Here is an 18618-nt window from a genome sequence, read left to right as displayed (position 1 = left end):
CAAACATCACTGCTTTCTTACCAGCTTTCCATTGTTGGGAGAGCCAAGGGGCTGTTGTTGGTCCCTCTGGATCATAAGGACCTTGCCTGAGATGTTGATGATTACACTTTGGGCAGGTAGTAGACTATGCTGTCCACTATTGGCCTGCCATGACTCAGTGCGTAGACTAGTCAGCAGCACTGACACCACGCAAGCTGGATGCACCGTCAAGCCAGAGATGTCCACCTCCTGCACCCGGGACACCACAACACTGCCAGGACTGCCACCTGCATGTTGAGTGATTCTTAAGGGTGGCAAACATAACTAGCTATTAGCATGGTCTCACCTTGGCTAGTACTTGACTAGTTACCAAGAAATGTTTTAGTTAAGAACACTATGAATAATATGGGATTAGAGAATCTGAAATATCACGGAAATATATATTAAAGAAGAGAACCATAATCATAAAAGATGGACAATGACAAATACTTTTATACAAGATAAAAACAAAGATAAATAAAAAAAAAAATTTACATATATATATTTATATATATATAAATTTATATATATATATATATATATATATATATATATATATATATATATATATATATATATATATATATATATATATATATATATATATATATATATATATATATATATATATGTATATATATATGTTACAGTCAATACCTGAATCCAGACAATTTGTAAAGTGTAAAGTTATTTTTTCAGGCAATTTGTGAACTGCCTAACCTAACCTAACCTAACCTAACCTAACCTAACCTAACCTAACCTAACCTAACCAGGCAGTTCACAAATTGCCTGAAAAAATAAGTCACTTTACAAATTGTCTGGATTCAGGTATTGACTGTAACATATATATATATGTATATATATATATATGTATATATATATATATATATATATATATATATATATATATATATATATATATATATATATATATATATATATATATATATATATATATATATACCATATTTGCTGACAAATTTGATAAGAAATGTTTTAGTTAAGAACACTATGAATAATATGGGATTAGAGAATCTGAAATATCACGGAAATACATATTAAAGAAGAGAACAATAATCATAAAAGATGGACAATGACAAATACTTTTAGAAAAGATTATATATATATATGTATGTATGTATATATATATATATATATATATATATATATATATATATATATATATATATATATATATATATATATATATATATATATATAAATACCATATTTGCTGACACATTTAATAATACTAATAAAAAAAAGTGTCTATTGCACCCACATTACCAAATGGCTGGTTGAACAAAGAATACAGAGCAGCCAGCAATATATGTCTAAGGAGGTCTTAGGCGACCTGTGTCAAGCAGTAATCTACAAAGTAATGTATAATACTATAAAGAATAAGCTGACACTAATGCTTTAGTGTTACTAAATGTAAGGTTGGGTACCAAACAGAATTGTTGTGGTGAGTAGATGAATTAATAATGAGCTCAAAAACAAATGAAACTGTAAAAACTTGCAGGTCAGACCAGATTATGTAGTCATCAGATCTGATCTCCAAGTAGCTTACCAATAATTCCCACTCATTTTTATGACACACCAATACCAAATTATTTTTTTCCCAACAAACACAACAGTAGCATCTACTTTACACAACAAAGCAACAACATGAAGGCAATCTTGCCATATGCCATCATTATATAATATGTTGCTTATGCTAACCACCTAATCAACTTATTAAAAACACACAAACCTAATTAGTGTTGTGTCTGTTGAGTCTAAAAGACACAGGAGAAGTTCATGGGTGATGATAAGTAAACTATCAGGCAAGAAAATTAAATATTCTCATATTTACCTTCCATTCATTCTATTACATTCCTCATGCAGTTAATTTCTTCCAAAGAAAGTACTTTTTAGGAACATAATTTATCAGGGAATTACCATATTCTCCTCATTACCTTCCTCCTATAGATATCCTAAGGAAGACAACCTCTAATACCCTGATCCCTGACTGTCTCCTCATCTGCTGTTCTCTGAGAGGATAATTTCTTACTGTACTTATCATCCATGGCTCAGAAATGTAAATTCATGGCTCAGAGTAAATAGAAGCAAATTGACAAGACTTAATTTTTCATACACAAGAACAAATACCATACTAAATACCTGTCTGTTCAACATTCGAATTGCTTTCTTCCTCTTTAGTAATGACATCAGCATTTCTCTAGCCCTTACCTGAATCGCTCTGAGAGAGCTGCAAGTTGTAAACAGTAATGTGACAATCAGCAGTCAGCACAATCAGTTGGTCCCCATATATGTTCAGCAAAAGGACCTGGAACAAAAATATAGGCTAACAATTAATTCAATAACACCTCTTACTTTAGTATTTTTTTCTTTTTTTAATTATAACTTAAATACCAATTACAATATTTTTTCTTTTAAGAAGCAGTGACCATTATCTTTCAAATGACTTTTTACAAATCTTGTATATATATATATATATGTTACATGTTTCCTGTATCTCATCTATCCCTGTAGACTGGTACTATATTTACCCTCTTCAAACTGGTGATATTTCTTATTCTTTCAGCAAGATTCTCATGATAACAAGGTGCAATCAAAGTCTTGTATATATTCACCCAAAACCCATCCAACCTACTTACTAGTACCTCCCTCAAATCTACACAATGCCATTTCTTATATACAATCATGACTAAGAGAAAATTCTACGATTCCACAAAGATTTGCCTTATAGATGTACACAGTTATCATGTATGAGTACCATGGATTTGTTGGGAAGGAATGTAGATGATGAAAAGATAACATTACTAACATTTGAATTACTTCCATTATTTCTTTAGTACTACTTTATATAACTATGTACAAATGAATTAAATTAGTGCCAATAACTTAAATAAGGATTCTAATAAGTCATAATAAGCAAAGAGACATACAATGCAGCTGTGCAATAACCTCCCACCTCTTGAAACTCAAGCCCTTTATATCTCTACCTGAAATCAAGTCAAATCTGTTTTCCAGCTTCCTAAAAACTCTCTCATCATTAATACATCTTTTCCCCTTTATTTCATCCAAATTGCTCCACTGCCATCTTCTCCATCTCTAAAGTTGAATGGGTGAAAAGGAACACATTGAGATGATACAGCCATATTGAAAAATGAAGCTCTAAAAATCTGTAAAGAAACAATATGCAAGCAAAAGTGATGGTGGTAATAAGAGAGGAAGACCACTTGGAAGATGGAAGGAAAGGGTAAAGGAGTACATGAGTGAAAGAGGTGTTAGCAGAAGCCAAGTGCTTGATCATGCAAAAACAGAATGTTTGGAGAGAGAAAGGTGAAGGCTCTTCTGCCATGGCCACCTCATTGGGAGATGCCTCATGAAGGAACAAGGTACAATCAGTGCCATTTGATATGATTGCACTGAGTTATGTAATGCAAAACTGCACATCTATTCTTTTGCCATTGTATCCACAATGGAAAAGCCCCATGGGAAAAAAGAAAGAAAATTACTACTACATGGCAACACCAGATTTCTTACTCAATGCTTTGAATGACAGCAATGATCTGTTTTCATTATGCTTGCTTGGAGAAGCATGTACTTTCTTATCAAGCACTTCCACCCTTATCTCCTCTGCAGCTGTGATGTGAAAATTTCCGCTAGTGTCTGAGACATGCACAAGTGAGGCTAATAGAGTGAGAGTGATTAATTGCTTCAAATTAAAGCCCAATACTTAGGATATATAATGGCAAACTGGAACAAATCCAGTTGTAATATGCCCCCTGTTTTTCAAGACTTCCTGAGAACATGAGATCTTGCCACGAATACTGACATCCTGGAGAAGCACGGGATTCTGTTCATTTACTTGTCTAGCTGTAATGGTGGGATTTTCTTCCAATAAGCACCACATGTAAGCCAAAAAAGGCCTATCATTTACTTTAGGATCCCATATCCACCATATATGTGGTGGGATACCTCAAGCTCTTGAGATGCCTCAAGCTTAGAAACTAGGTGGTGTATTATAACTGGACTTATTCCAGCTTGCTGTTATATTTCCTTAGTACTGGCCTTAATTTGTAGCACACAATCAATCTCACTCTATTAGCCTCAATTGTGCATGTCCCAAACATTAGGGAGAATTATCACATTGAAATGTGTATACATAACTCACAGCTGCAGAGGGGGTAAGGCTGGAGATGCTTGATAAGAAAGCACACATTTCTACCAAATTCTCCAAGCAAGCGTAATAACAACAGACTGTTGCTGTCATTCAAAGCATCAAATGAGAACTCTTGTGTTGCCATATGGTAGTATTTTTTTTTTCCCATGCAGATTTTCAGTGGTGGATACAGCAACAAAATAATAGACATGCAGTTTTATGACACATGACTCAACACTATCACATCAAATAATGCCAACTATATCAGATATATAGACAGAAAAAAGGACGTGTATGACTTTAGGATACCTTAGGATATAAATGTGCCAACTGTAGAAAGGTATGAGTGCAGAGAGAATGTTAGAGGTGAATGAGTTTAAATATCTGATAACAGTGTTAGGTAAACATGGTGAAATGGATGGACATATAAGACAGAGAAGGCTGTGAAAGAGAGTTTTAACAAAAGCTATTCTCCTAACATATGGATAAGAGACTTGGATGTGAAATACAGCACAATAATCAACAGTGTACGAGTATGTTGTGGAAATGAGTTATCTAAGACAGCCATGTACTGTGATAAGATGGGTGGGTGAGAGCAATAACTGTGTGTATGAGAGGTGTGGTATGGGATCCTGTACAAGCAGTGCAAATTGTGAAGTGGCGAAATAGGTATTAAAAAGAAAAAAATATATGGTGTGCCCATTCTGAAAGAAGGAGTGTGTGTGTGTATAAAAGTGGTACTACTAGAATAAATAAGACAGGAATGTTTGGATAGGGAGGTGGATATGAAATAATGCTATGACCACCACCACAGGGGTCACTCCTGGAGAAACTGCAGCATGAAAAAGATAAATAGCAAAATACAGTCATTCCAAAGTTTTTCCTTGCTCTATTCACCTGTGCTGGTTGAGGAACAGTGGTGAGGAAGGAGTTGTCCAGCTTGTGATCACGTGGATACAGCCTCAGTTCATCTGTGTTGGCAGGGATGTTGTAGGCCCCAAGCACCAGCCACGATGACCTCCACCACAGCAGTCCTCCTGTTACCACAAAGTCTCGCTCTTGGCTCTCATTGCCAAACAGGTGCCACCGTCTTAAACGCAAAGAGTAGTGGGTGACCCCATTTCGCCCTGCCACACCCACCAACTGTCCAGCCTCATCCACACATGTATACTGGGGTGGAAAGGAGAAAAAGTGGGTTGGGGTTAAGTTAAGAAGACAGCTACTTAATGGTGCAAGATAATAAGGTAGCCTATCATGGAAACCATTTTGTTGGTGGCAATGTTCCCATCAATGGATGATACTTACTGAACAAAATGTTTTTGTTTTCATATACCATACTTCCTGCTATATAAGACTCACTTTTTTAAAAAGATTAGAAAAATCACCGTGTCTTACATATACCCTGACGGTTAGGTTTTGGCAGGCCTAGGGATTATTGTTACTGGTATGAGATTAACTACTAAAACATCTCTGTTTGACACATTAGTTCTCAGATGTCCCCTGAATGAAATATATATGTTTATAAATCAAAGAATGCTTAAAATATAGAATTAACATACAGAGTTTAATTACTGTCTTGATGTAGATACGAGACGACCACTGTCCAGCTACACATGGCAAGAATGATAGACGGGTGATTTGCACTTGTCCTGACGCAAGGTTACATGTAAAGATGAGCCAGTTTCATCCACTCCTAAGATACGGAGTGGGATTTTTGGAAGTTTCAGGGCACAGCAGAGTTACATTTCTTTTGAGACATGGGGAAAAGTAGTGAAGGCAGATGGGGAAAACAAGATGCTGCTGCAGGCACATGAGCTGTAACCGGTGCCACACCAGGCATAACAAACACACATGGGCCACCATGCTTGTGAAGTCACAGTTGATATATTGTTATGCTATCTCTACTTGCCGAGTTAAAACACTAATGACTTACTGTTGAGTAAAATTAATATAAGACGTCCCCTGGCAAAAGGTGACTTATTATAATTTTTCACACCACTTTAATACTCTGGATTCCACAATTTAGCATCCCACAGAAATTACACTGCATTAAAATTACATAATCAAGATTTAACAGTATATCTGTTCAACTGTTTTAATGTACATATAGTTGCCTATATGTAATGTTATCACAGTTTTCAGAAAGTTTTGCCTGAATGTGACAGAGGCACAATTCAGCACTGTTCTTGATCAAAACTGAATGAAGGGATGAATTTTGTATTAAAACATTTTGACAGCCTAGAAAATTTGCCCTTTCTAAAACATTATCAAAATGCACAAATGATAAATTTGTATTAAAAATCAAATAATAACAATCTTAACAATAGTTCTGTGTTAATAGGAAATACTTTAAATCATGCTGCAGGGGTTGCCATAATGCAGGATGCTTAACAAAACGTACTGGATAATGTGATATCACTCTGTATGGGCAATTCTACCCCTCATGCAAGTTACACTTTCTATGATCAATAATATAAATACCAGGCAACATTATGACAACAATTAATTCCTGAAGTGCTATCAAAGCAACTTCACATTAGTGTTGTGGATGGTAAACAACTTTGAAAAATAGATTAACTCACCCTGACTGGCCAGTTGGAAGAGGTGTACTTGTATGGTATAGGCACTACAATCCACTGCTTGTTGGCAGCCACATTAAATTGGGTATTGGCACGATCCTCAAAAGCCCCCTCTTCATCATCATCAAAGTAGAGAGAGAGAGCATCATGAGGGATACTTGAGGATGTCCCCATGAGGCCCTCAGTAGTATTGAGATAGAGGCAGTCACTGCCCTGCAGGAGAACCCTCACCAGCCGGCTCTGTGGGAATGAGGAAAGTGACACTAATAAAAGGAAGAAAATAAAAATAAGTGTTCTGAAGAGGTTGGTGACAGAAAGCAGTAAAAGAGAAGGAATGGATGTGTCTGGAGTGAACTGTATGAGTGACATTTGTTTGTAAAGAGCAGCTGAGGGCAAAAGTAAGAATAACCAACATTGGTATGGCCTGAAAAATTGTGTAGTGTAGGTTCAGTTGGGAGAGAAAAAAAGTCTGACACTAGGTGAATGTAATTGGAAAAAGGATTAATAAATGCAAGGGGGAAAGTAACAGAATAATGCAGATCCTCATAAAACTGATTTCATAAAATGCAAATCATTTAATTTTCCATATTATATACATATATACATGAGAAGATAACAAACATATATAAAATATGATTCATTACTACAAGAATCTCAGCTTTGGTAATCACCTTAACCTAACTGGTAATGTGTTGGATTCCCACAATTACTTGGTGTCCATGTCAGGGGTTTAATCCCTGACGACACATCTCTCATTGTCAATTCATCCCCACCTTCAGGTTAAATTCCTGGTATTTCCATGATGCTCCAGAGGGAGGCAGGACACTAGTGGGCAGCAATGAAGATCCCAAAGAAAGCAACATCCCATTACTTCCAAGAGAGGTTGGCCATAAGCTAAAAAATTGTTCTCAGATGGAAGATGTTTGCAGAAGAGATGAGAGAAAATATGAAAGGTATTCCCAGTAATGAAGAAGGTAAAACACCAGAAGCTGACTAAATGGAAAGGAAAGCTGTGCAGTGACAGGAAAGATATCACTTGGCCTAACAAGTAGTGCATCAGGCCTGCATGTTTACCTTGATTATCCATGTCAGTGGTTCAATCCCCAGCAACATGCCTCTCATGACTAATTTATCCTTAATTTGGATAAATTTCTCAATATTTCCATAATGCTCCAAGAGTAAAGTACACATTAAAGCAACTGTATAAACCTCAATAGGCCCTTTACTTCACTTTTACTGACATTCACTTTCAGCTTCCTCCTACACACCTGCCCAAACTCCTTCACCAGTCTTTCTAACTTTCTGAGTTAGTCAACAGAACTATCATCAGTAAATACTAACTGACTCATATCCCATATGCTTTCTTCCCAACTGGTCAAACTTACACTTCTGCCTAAAACTCTGATATTCACTTCCTTTCCTGCACCATCCATATATAAGTTGAATGATCACAGTGACATTACGCAAGCCTGACAAACCTACTCACACTGGGAAGAACTCACTCATTCCATCACCAACTCTTACACATGCCACGCTATTTAAATAAAAACTCTTCACTTCTTCCAGCAATCTACCTCCAACTCCATATACTTTCAGAATATCCCATAATCCTTTTCTGTCAGTGCCATCACATGTTTTCTCCAAGTCCATGAATGCCAACACAACTTACTTTTTCTTCTCCATAATGTTTTAATACAAATGCCTTACTGCAAAAATCTGATCTACACAACCTCTTTCTTTTCTAAAACCTCCCTATTCCTTTTGGATTGTATTTTCTGTTCCTTCTCTTATCCTCCTTAACTGCATTCAACCATACACCTTTCCTACCACTCTCAACAAACTTATACTCCTATAGTCTGAGCACTGCCATCTATCCCCATTTTCCTTTATATAAAGGAACTACACATGCATTTCTTCAGTCTTCTAGCACCAGAGCAAAAGAGAACACATTCAGTAAGTTTACCATGATATAATGCTCTCTCCACCACTCTTCAAACACACTGCAGCACATCCATCCAAACCTGCAACTTTCCTTTTCATTATTTCCCTCACATCCTCTTGGACTTTCTCTCCCTTACAATACTGATAGTCTGTCTGTTTACCTATTTATGTACCAGAATGACAAGGTCCAGACATTTACACTCCTAGCCCCATTGGCCCGTGATGGGTAAGGAAAGTCTCACGGCCCATGGTACTATACCCCAAACAGCCCAGGCACAGCACAGGTGGTAACACACGTCCACAGCAAGGCTCAATAATAATAATAATATCTCACTCTCTGTACACTGTATACATTACCTGTGTGATGAAAAGAGAACATCTTGAGATATGAATTAAAACTCAACAAATACTTTCTTTTGTGTTTTGCTTGTAATCTTACCATACAAGGGTTGACAGTGAGAGCACTCTTGATAAAGGAAAACTGCAAGACTGATGTTCCTGTGGTGACTTCCTCTTCTTCTTTCTCTTCCTTCTTATCCTCATTATCCATGAATGTTGACTTACCCCAGCAGGCCTCCTTCCCTCCCTCATGCTCCTGTACACACCAGAGCTCATACCCTTCTGCTCCCCATTCCTTAGAAAATAATGAAAATACTGTTAATATTCCTTGCATAAAAATCAAGATAAGCTGTCACATACTTATGCCAATGCTATTACAATAAGAGACAGATGTGCAGGAAGCATTCAAAAGCAAAATGATTACTTACCATATTTGTGATAGTAATGGCATGAGAAAGAGGGTCTTGTGAGTAGTCCCAACGCAGGGAGACAGTCAACAGTGAACCAAACACACTCCAAAGAGATAGTCCTCCTCCAACCCAGCTCATGCCTAGCACAGTACCATCAGGGGTCCACTTCATGAAACCTGAAGATGACATAATATCTAATAAGGGATCACACATTCAGTATCTTCCTTCCCCCTTCTGGCCTTGGATAGAGAGATTATATACCAAACCCATCAAGAAATAAATAAATAAAAAACATTAGGCAGAGATTTGAGTCTGGTGAATACTGTTGGTTGAGAGTTTAATCTAACTCAACTGACCTTTGGGTGACAAAGAATAATTCTTATGAAGAAGAAACCCAACAATATATGATAAGGTACAAGATCACCATTGATAAGGGAAACTGACTTACCAACAGGTCCTGGTGAGCCTCCGTAGTCTCTGTCTGAAAGGATCATCCGATGAGAAACTTCAAGACCTCCTGTTGCTTCATCCACAAGGTACACCACTCCTTGAGAGCTGCAAAAATGCAGAAAACACTCACTATGAACCAGACATTGTGTGTATATATATATATATATATATATATATATATATATATATATATATATATATATATATATATATATATATATATATATATATATATATATATATATATATATATATATATATATATATATATATAAAGACTGATTTACAATTTGATTGTCAGTAGATTCCATAAAGGATAATCCATTGGGGACCTAGCTTTCCTTGGTGAATCTTTGCATCTTCACTTTGGGATCTCACTGAAAACATTGCTATTGCCTTAAACATGTCTAAAGCTTTTGATGTAGCTAACATAAACTTTAAATTTCTAAAGCTCACTCACACAGTTTCTATCCATCTTTGTCTCAAGTTTCACTCAGGTTCAAAATAGCCACTTTTGCTCTTACACAAGTGCTTAATTGAAACCTTTGTTGCAAATAACCCCTTTCTCCCATCTCTAAAATCAAGAAGCCATTTATGAGTGCTTAGTCTATGGAGTGTTACCCTCAGAATATGGTCACAGTCTAACAGATCAATTTTTCCCCCCCCCCTTTTTTTTTTTAGCTGCACCTTACCCCTCAGTTCCATTTTGAAAGACGTACTGACAATGTGGCCATGTGAACATGGGGATGGACTGAGATACTGCCACTAAGACTATATCTGCAATTCCTAGCCCTTTTTTCCTAATACTTTACTGGATACCATTCCCAAAACTGAAGCAAATTTCAGTACTTCACTTACACACAAAAAAGAACTGTCTGCTCTATTTATTATTTTTTTTTTTTCAACTAAAAAATGGGAGGGTATTTCACCACTCCTTTGCTCTGCTCTTTTGGCTTTTTGTATAAGCCAGTAATTACAAAACCCTGTAATATAACCATACTATCTCTGACCATGTACAAAGTAAACCACTAAGTAAGAAATAACTTGCATTTTTAAATTCATAACTTTTAAATATTTTTTTTTCCATAAACCACTGCCTGAAATTAGTTTCCAACAAAATTCAGTCTGACGAATAATTTACAACTTCACAAAGAGAAATTTTCAATTTTCAATAAATTCTTTATTTAGCTGAGCTTTAAGTTTAAGACACATGAGAAATAATAATATTTTGGTGGACTTAAGTTAAAGAGCTGAGAAATAATAATATAGTATTGTGGTGGACTAAGTTTTGAAGCATCCTGATTCATAAATGTTTAGCAGCACCCCCAAAATATTCCATAAATAGACTTTCACATTAAAATATTTGGGATTTATGGAAAAAAACTACTTATGTCACACTCAATTGCTTATCTGTCACTCATCTGATTTTATTAATATGGCGACAAATCAGTGCTTGTGCCATCCCCACTCAGGACTAGATGTCCAATATTTATGTGGGATATGTGTATGTGTGTGTGTGTGTGTAACTTTCATGCAGTGCTTTATGAGATCCTTCTTCCCCAGGACTAACTTGGCTCTTCCATAGGCCAGGAGACGGTACTTGTGGTTGATGGCAGCACACGTGGCATCTTCTAGTTCCCGTGCCCAGATCCCCTGCACTGCCTGCAATAAAGAATTTCACTTCAGCATTGCCTCCACATAGCCATGCTTAATTTTGGGCTGTACACTATTCTCTTCCCAACTGCAATCCACCAACAGTGAAATTCACACTAGAACCACATAGTGTATTTGCCAGCAGATAGAACATGTCTGTACATGACACATACACCATGGCCGCATGAAGTGGTCCAGTCAAGAACCTCAAATTAATTGAATAGTTAAACTGAATAATCAATTTTATGAATATTTAGTGTAATACCTGTAAATTAATAGAAAATTTCTCAAAACATTTCACAAAATAAACTTCAAAGTAATATTGTTGGCAAAAATAATTGCCAACTGTACAGTATCATTATGGAAATAGAATGCAAACATATGCAATACAATAAAAGTATGAAAATCACAGTTTGAACCATTTAAGACATATCACAACTGAAGCAGAGAACTCACATTAGGGTCAAACTTGAGGGTGGAGGCAGTGAGGAAGGCTGCTCTGCCATCACTGAGAACCACGGCAAAGCCACCCACCAGCGGAGAGTACTCCAGGTCCACCACATGCACACCCGGGGCGTCAAGGGGCAGAGCTGTGGTACCAGCATGTATCATCAGCAACAGCAAGGATTAAGCTTTAGAGAACCATGATGTATCATATTTCTGACATATATAAACTGTTTAGGAAAATGACATTTTATTAATTTAATTCCATCCAACATTGATCTCACGAGTGACTAACTTCAATGGAGAGAGAGAGAGAGAGAGAGAGAGAGAGAGAGAGAGAGAGAGAGAGAGAGAGAGAGAGAGAGAGAGAGAGAGAGAGAGAGAGAGAGAGAGAGAGAGAGAGAGAGAGAGAGAGAGAGAGAGAGAGAGAGAGAAACTTATTTCCATTTCCCATAATACAATGAGAATAACAGCTTTCTGTAAATTTTAGCTAAGTGCTTGAAAAAACAAGAAGGAATGTTTGGACAGAGAGATGGAGGCTCATTTACTGTGGCCACTATCTTGGGAGAAGCACTCAGAGGAGCATGGAGACAAAGATAGATAGTAATACTATGTGCTACTATTGCCCTGCACATTCCTATGGAAGTAAGGTAAAACTTTACAATAATGCAATGCATACATGAAGCTCTATGGACATATTTCTTAAACCAAAGGCAGCATCAGTGGGAAAAGGCTTCACAAACTTACCCTTCATTACCAGCTGGTCATCACAGAAGGGCACGCGCCGCAGATCTACACAGTAGCTGTAGTTGATGGAGCCATCCCAACATAATCGCTGGATATGGCCTGATCCTGTTGCCACCATCAGCTCATCCCTCAAGCATACTAGTCCTGTCACTCCTCCACTCACTTCTCTCTCAAAAGCCTACACAAAGAATCAGAAAAAAGAATGAAAATTTTAATGCTAAAAGTACATATACAAATATACACATACAAGCATACATATATTTGTATACTATAGAGTATTTTTCTTTCTCATTCTCAGTTTCCTGACCAAATAAGAAATCAACATGATACATACAGCAACCATAAAACAAAACTAAAATATTAATTTCAAGGATCTTTGGAACTGTCCATTGCTTATAGTGAAATTCTTAAGTGCTTTTTGGGTTCCATTAAGGTTCACAAGATAAGTTAAACATCATAAAAAGACAAAGTCCTTAAGTCTTATACTTCACACCTATATAATTTTCAATATGCAAACTGACAGTTATCATTTACTGTGAACCTCAATAACAAAAAATATACAAAAATGCAAAATCTTTTTGTAAATATTTGTAACCCATGGGATCACAAAGAGCCTCATTATTATGAAAAAATGTATACCATCCTCAGATTTCAAGAAGAAACCTTCCTTATTTTCCATGGAAAATGATTACATTTTTTATCAATGCTTACAACAGCTACACTTTAACATTCCTCAGAGAGCTGTGATGATGAGTTACACTGTCTAGTAGTTGCCAGTTTACTCATTAGGTTTTCACTTAAATGTGTACTGTAGCTAGTTTTATTCTAAAAATATATCTTTAGGAAAAGCACATCTTCAAGCTATTTTCATTACCATCTGATGCTCACTACGTTATTCCACTGTTTATTGCTAAATTAATAATTCATCAATCTAAATAAACATGTGATCACTCACTTCATAACAAACTTCCTGTCTTACCCTCAGACTCACATTTGGCAAAATGCATAACTGATTAAAAAGTTTTCTTAATTTTCCTGGAGCATATTAACATGGCTTTCAAGCTTTAACTATATGTGTTTACACTTTTTACACATAATAATATTTTAATGACATACCTATATCATAAACATAGCACTTAGAAGCTCTTGAGACTATCTATGAAGAAGGCACATTTTAAAACTTGGTGCAACTGCACATCCACAACATGCGACCTGAAGGGAACTCCGTCTGTACCAGTGAATGCCTTTAGATTGTATTGCATAAGTTTACGAGAAAAAACTGTCAGCAACAACACACACTTTCAGTAATGTGGAGTGTGTGGACATGGTGTTTCTCTGCCACGGATACCCATCCTGCCCATACGTTATATGTCGCCCAGCTGCACTTGAATTTCAAAACATAGCTAAACAAAACCCCAAAAATTTTCAACTTAGAATAACCTGTACTTTCACCTCTAGCAATATCCACAGAAACTCATATTTCAGTGGAGCCAGAGGTGGATGACATCTCTTACCCTGGGACACAGGGTTACTGTGATATCTGAGTTTCTACAGCTTACTTTTCCCAGGTACTCATTTATCAACCAACCCAAAGGAAGGTGAACAGCTGGGTGATCTGTGTACTGACTGCCCCAGCCTAACTTTGAACTGCAACCTGTAAATTCATAGCCAGGCACATGAGCTACTGCACCAGAGAGGCAGACTCCATATTAATAATACGAAGGAATAAGAGGGGCATCAGATAGAGGATAACAGCTGCTTAATATCAAGGGACACAAGCATATGACCATAGGCAGTGCTGAATATTACACCTTACATCTAATCTTAATAATGACTCACGGGCAAGGTCAAAACACACCAATGATTTACATGGAAACATCCAACAATCCTGTGCAAGTTTTAATAGTTGTCCTCATCCAGAAAGAACAGTCATTAGATATCTCTATCCACAAGAGAAGAGAAAAAAAAAAAAAAAAAAAAAAAGTAAATAAGATAAATAAACAAATAAATTAATTAATTAATTAATTAGAATAAATACATAAATAAATAAATAAAAATGAACAAATAAAAAAATAAAATAAATAAATCCATATCTACATCCACATGTGCATTACTAGACATCCATTACATTCCTAGCACATACTACTTCAAATCAAGTAAACAGGCAAACAATTTAATAGCATGATGTTCTATTTGGTTTGAACCAAATTTTTCTTCATGTCTGAAGGAAAACTAAAGCAGCATGCTATCTTGCTGACATCAATTGCTCCTACCTACCTGTGCCACAAGAAGGTACTACCAACCACATATTCCACCATCATAATACTCATTCAGTATTGAACTGTGAATGAAGTTTCTTTATTCAATTACTGATGCTTTTATGGACTTATGGAAAACAAAAAACCCAAGTCATTACTCACAGTGGAGAACATGAGGGGTGGAATGGACTCACAGGAGTACAACTCAGCAGACTCCCGCTTGAGGGTGGGATTTGGGGGATCCCTTTGCTCATACACCTCCCTCCGAGACTCATCCACCACAATGGAGTAGAATATCAGGCGATTCTTATTAGTCTGTAAGAGAGGAGAAAAAATCTCAAAACTAACTACTGATCATAAAGTTGATAGCAATTAAATTTTTTTACTGCTTCAAATGACTGGATATATAATGTTGTAAAGAATACCTACTATGGAGTGATTCATTATATGAATAAACCAAAATAAAATTTATACAATCAAATTATTTTCCAAGTACAGTTAGGTCACTGTTAATGTGCAATATTCAAATGTGTATCCCATCTAATGCAGGAGGTCAGTTTGCTTCCAAGTCATACTTTAACACGGGGAACTTATAGCCTGATGCAGGGATGGACTGCAACAAGCTGCAGAAAAGTCTTTAATGCAGAGCATGGCCACACTATTGTTAGGGGAAAGAGTGCTGCCACGGTAATGCTAGTTTAGTGAGGCAGGTTGCAGGTAGTATGGCTGGTTGCAAATGCAGCCACCATACACAGTAATGTGAGTTTATTGAGAAGGGTGGACTGCAGCTGACACTGCTACTGCTGCTGCAGCTGCTGAAGCTGCTGCTGCCATACATAGTGGTATAGATATTGAGCAGTCATCAGCTGTGTGTGTAAACATTGGTTCAGTGTGGTTATTTAATGATTGTTACTACACTGTATCAGTTCTTATTCATTGTCCTTTTGATGTTTTAAGAACTCTGCTATGTATTTAATACCTTCAGTTATATCCATAAAAAATTTTGATGTTATAGGTAACCTGGAAATATATTTTTTTAATTTTATGGGAAATGGTGAGCCGACAGTGTAAGTGAACCCTTGTGTTAGCAGTGACCTGACTGTATAAGAGTATCTCTTAATAAAGATCAAATCCCCTCATGAAGTCACAAGACTACTACTAAATAATACAGTAGAATCCTGAAGGTTACTCACACCAACAACGATCATGGAAGAGTCATGGCGCCACTCCAGCATCTGGTTGGTGCCAATGGTGCTGATAGACTCTTCTGACCTCTGGTGGACAACCACAGGCACACATGGCTGGAAATTACATCAATTCACTTTAATCTATAAATACACATTGTTTCAACTACTAGGCTCAGACATATTAATGCTTTACTGATGTAGTAGTTCTGCTTATGAATCACAGTCCATGTAAGAGAAAGTTATTAGTGAATTTAAATCTTGAAGTGCCCTTCTCTGGCACACAATATGTCTTGAAATTTACTCATGAATGAATAAATGTAACACTTGCACACCAAACAGCCAATATTCCAATATTTTATACTTCACTCTGAAATGTTATCAGGAAAAATTGAATTTGTCTTGTACCTTATTCTGTATATAGTAGCAGAATGAAAATATGGTGCGTTGTGTAGCCAATGTCACTGTAAGGCATTGTGTAGTAGTCTCCAGATTTATCAAATACTTTACAGTCACAGAAAAGCTTCAAAGAGAATTCCCTACCATTGCCTTGAATAAATAATAAAATTAATAAAAAGAAAAAGAATACATACCAAAATGCTGGGAACTGTGAAACCTGTGTCATGGTTTTTCACCCCTATCCCCTGAAATTCTTTTCCCTTGCCCACCTTATCCAGGCACTGGAGGACACCACCTAAAAATTGCCCACACATGGTCCTACCTTGAAATACACAAACAATTTTTCAGTTTAAGATGCATATCAATTTGGAACGCCTTACCAACTCCTCTGTATCTATCACAATTTTGGCATCACTTAAATCAACTTTGTCTTGTCACCTTGACAAGACAAGAATATGCGACAAAAGTGAGGAATGAGTGGCCGGAAGATGCAGCTTACCAAAATAATACCCGAGTATGATCACCACAGGGACACGACTTAAGCTTTCTATCCACATTTTCTCTTTCACTCTAAAACGAAATCACTACGAAGAATTGGGGCTACGTATCGTGTCACTTACTCGGCTGAACCAAATCCATATAGACTTTTCAGTGAGGACGGCGAAGAGGACCCTGTCTCTGTTGCACACGATGGCCTTCACCTGGCCATGGGAGGCTCCCCCAGGCACACGCAGGCGCCTCGGCAGTCCCAGAGGATAGTACATGGCTCCGTCACCTCCCCTCACTCCATGATATCATTTAATCCTAATACAACTGCTTCACGTCTTGGTTCACGCGGCCATTGTTTTGACGTCCCATAAGTACTCGAATCCAACAAACCACAGACCTGCCATTTGGCCCTTTAAAAACAAAATACTATCGAGTATTATATCCGCTTGGCCTTCTAAGGGAGTGTGATTCTCTCTATGATTCCTTCAGTTACGGAGGAATTCAAGTTCTCTATAGCTCACTTTTATATTGCATATGACAGTTACTATTATGTATTTTTGTATGTTATAAAATAAATCTGAAACCATAAAAAGCGAAAAAAATATATCAGTAAATATCAGGACAGGCAAACATTCATCCAGATTTCAACAAATTACTTTTTTTGTTATAAAGATTCTAAGTTTGGATTATTTAGTGAGCAAAAATAATAATTTGAATTTCGAGAAATGGCAATGTTCAGACTATTAGATTTCTTATATATGTATTCTACAAAGAAGCGTGAATCTTAATACGCACATATTATTATTATCAATCTAAGCCGATATTATGATTATTGCTTACATCACCAAAACTTCCTGATCTTTTCTTTTTTTTTACCGTCTTTATGATTATGTAAATTGTGTTATTTTGCAATCCTGATAAAATGATTTTTCTTATACGTATAAGAGGGGTTTTGTCCTAGGAAGAAAAGTGTGGTTTAGGGAGCAACGTACTGAAGATTTTATGCAGCGTCTGTAGAGCAGTGCACATGGTTCTGTGGTTGTTAACCTTAATTAGTGCTGGTAACCCCTTGGGATCTTGTAGTATTTTTCTCGTATTTACCAGCTCTCAAATCCTGAAAAGAGTGGAAATTGATAAGTGAAACAAAGCTACCGTAACTCCAAAAAGAAAAAATAAACAAATAAATAATAAATAAAAATAAATAAATAAATAAATGAAATAAATAAATAAATAAAAAAATACTCCATTACTGAAGCAAAATAGGGCAACTATCTCTTACGACTACATAGTAGATCACACATTAATACATTTCTAATAGCTACTTTGTTATTGTTTTCATCTGATAATACTGAAACTAGGTTCTTTTCTCGAAGGTGCCACATACATGTCATCAGCTGCATACAAACAGTTCCTGACCTTGGTCTTGATGTGAAGAAGCGTTGAAAAACCTGCCTTGTACATAGGTGGTTACAAGCGGCACGATGACCTCCAGTACCTTCTCTGATAGTTGTGGCACGTTCTGAGTTGTGCATTCCA

The 18618-nt window shown here is 36.5% G+C and overlaps 1 protein-coding gene across 3 annotated transcripts in view; it reads right to left on the bottom strand.

The window, feature by feature from the left end:
* LOC135103842 (guanine nucleotide exchange factor subunit Rich-like) overlaps positions 1-18618 on the bottom strand; it is a 59231-nt gene that overhangs the window by 39644 nt on the left and 969 nt on the right. For 2 of the 3 annotated variants that reach the window (XM_064010683.1, XM_064010685.1), the window contains exons 2-15: positions 18075-18196; positions 17214-17492; positions 16204-16311; positions 15173-15325; positions 12753-12930; positions 12018-12151; positions 11479-11570; positions 9907-10013; positions 9477-9634; positions 9149-9343; positions 6772-7008; positions 5087-5359; positions 2251-2347; positions 22-266 (exon numbers count right to left, since the gene is read on the bottom strand). In XM_064010683.1, coding sequence (XP_063866753.1) covers positions 22-266; positions 2251-2347; positions 5087-5359; positions 6772-7008; positions 9149-9343; positions 9477-9634; positions 9907-10013; positions 11479-11570; positions 12018-12151; positions 12753-12930; positions 15173-15325; positions 16204-16311; positions 17214-17357 — 2121 coding nt within the window. In that variant the 5' untranslated portion in view covers positions 17358-17492; positions 18075-18196. Of the gene's footprint in view, positions 1-21; positions 267-2250; positions 2348-5086; positions 5360-6771; positions 7009-9148; positions 9344-9476; positions 9635-9906; positions 10014-11478; positions 11571-12017; positions 12152-12752; positions 12931-15172; positions 15326-16203; positions 16312-17213; positions 17580-18074; positions 18197-18618 lie in introns of those variants that run through there. The other variant, XM_064010684.1, reaches the window with a different exon arrangement.

The sequence above is a fragment of the Scylla paramamosain genome, chromosome 9 (genome assembly GCF_035594125.1).
Source record: "Scylla paramamosain isolate STU-SP2022 chromosome 9, ASM3559412v1, whole genome shotgun sequence".
Classification (NCBI taxonomy): Eukaryota; Metazoa; Arthropoda; class Malacostraca; order Decapoda; family Portunidae; genus Scylla; species Scylla paramamosain.
This window is presented reverse-complemented; position numbering and strand designations above follow the sequence as displayed.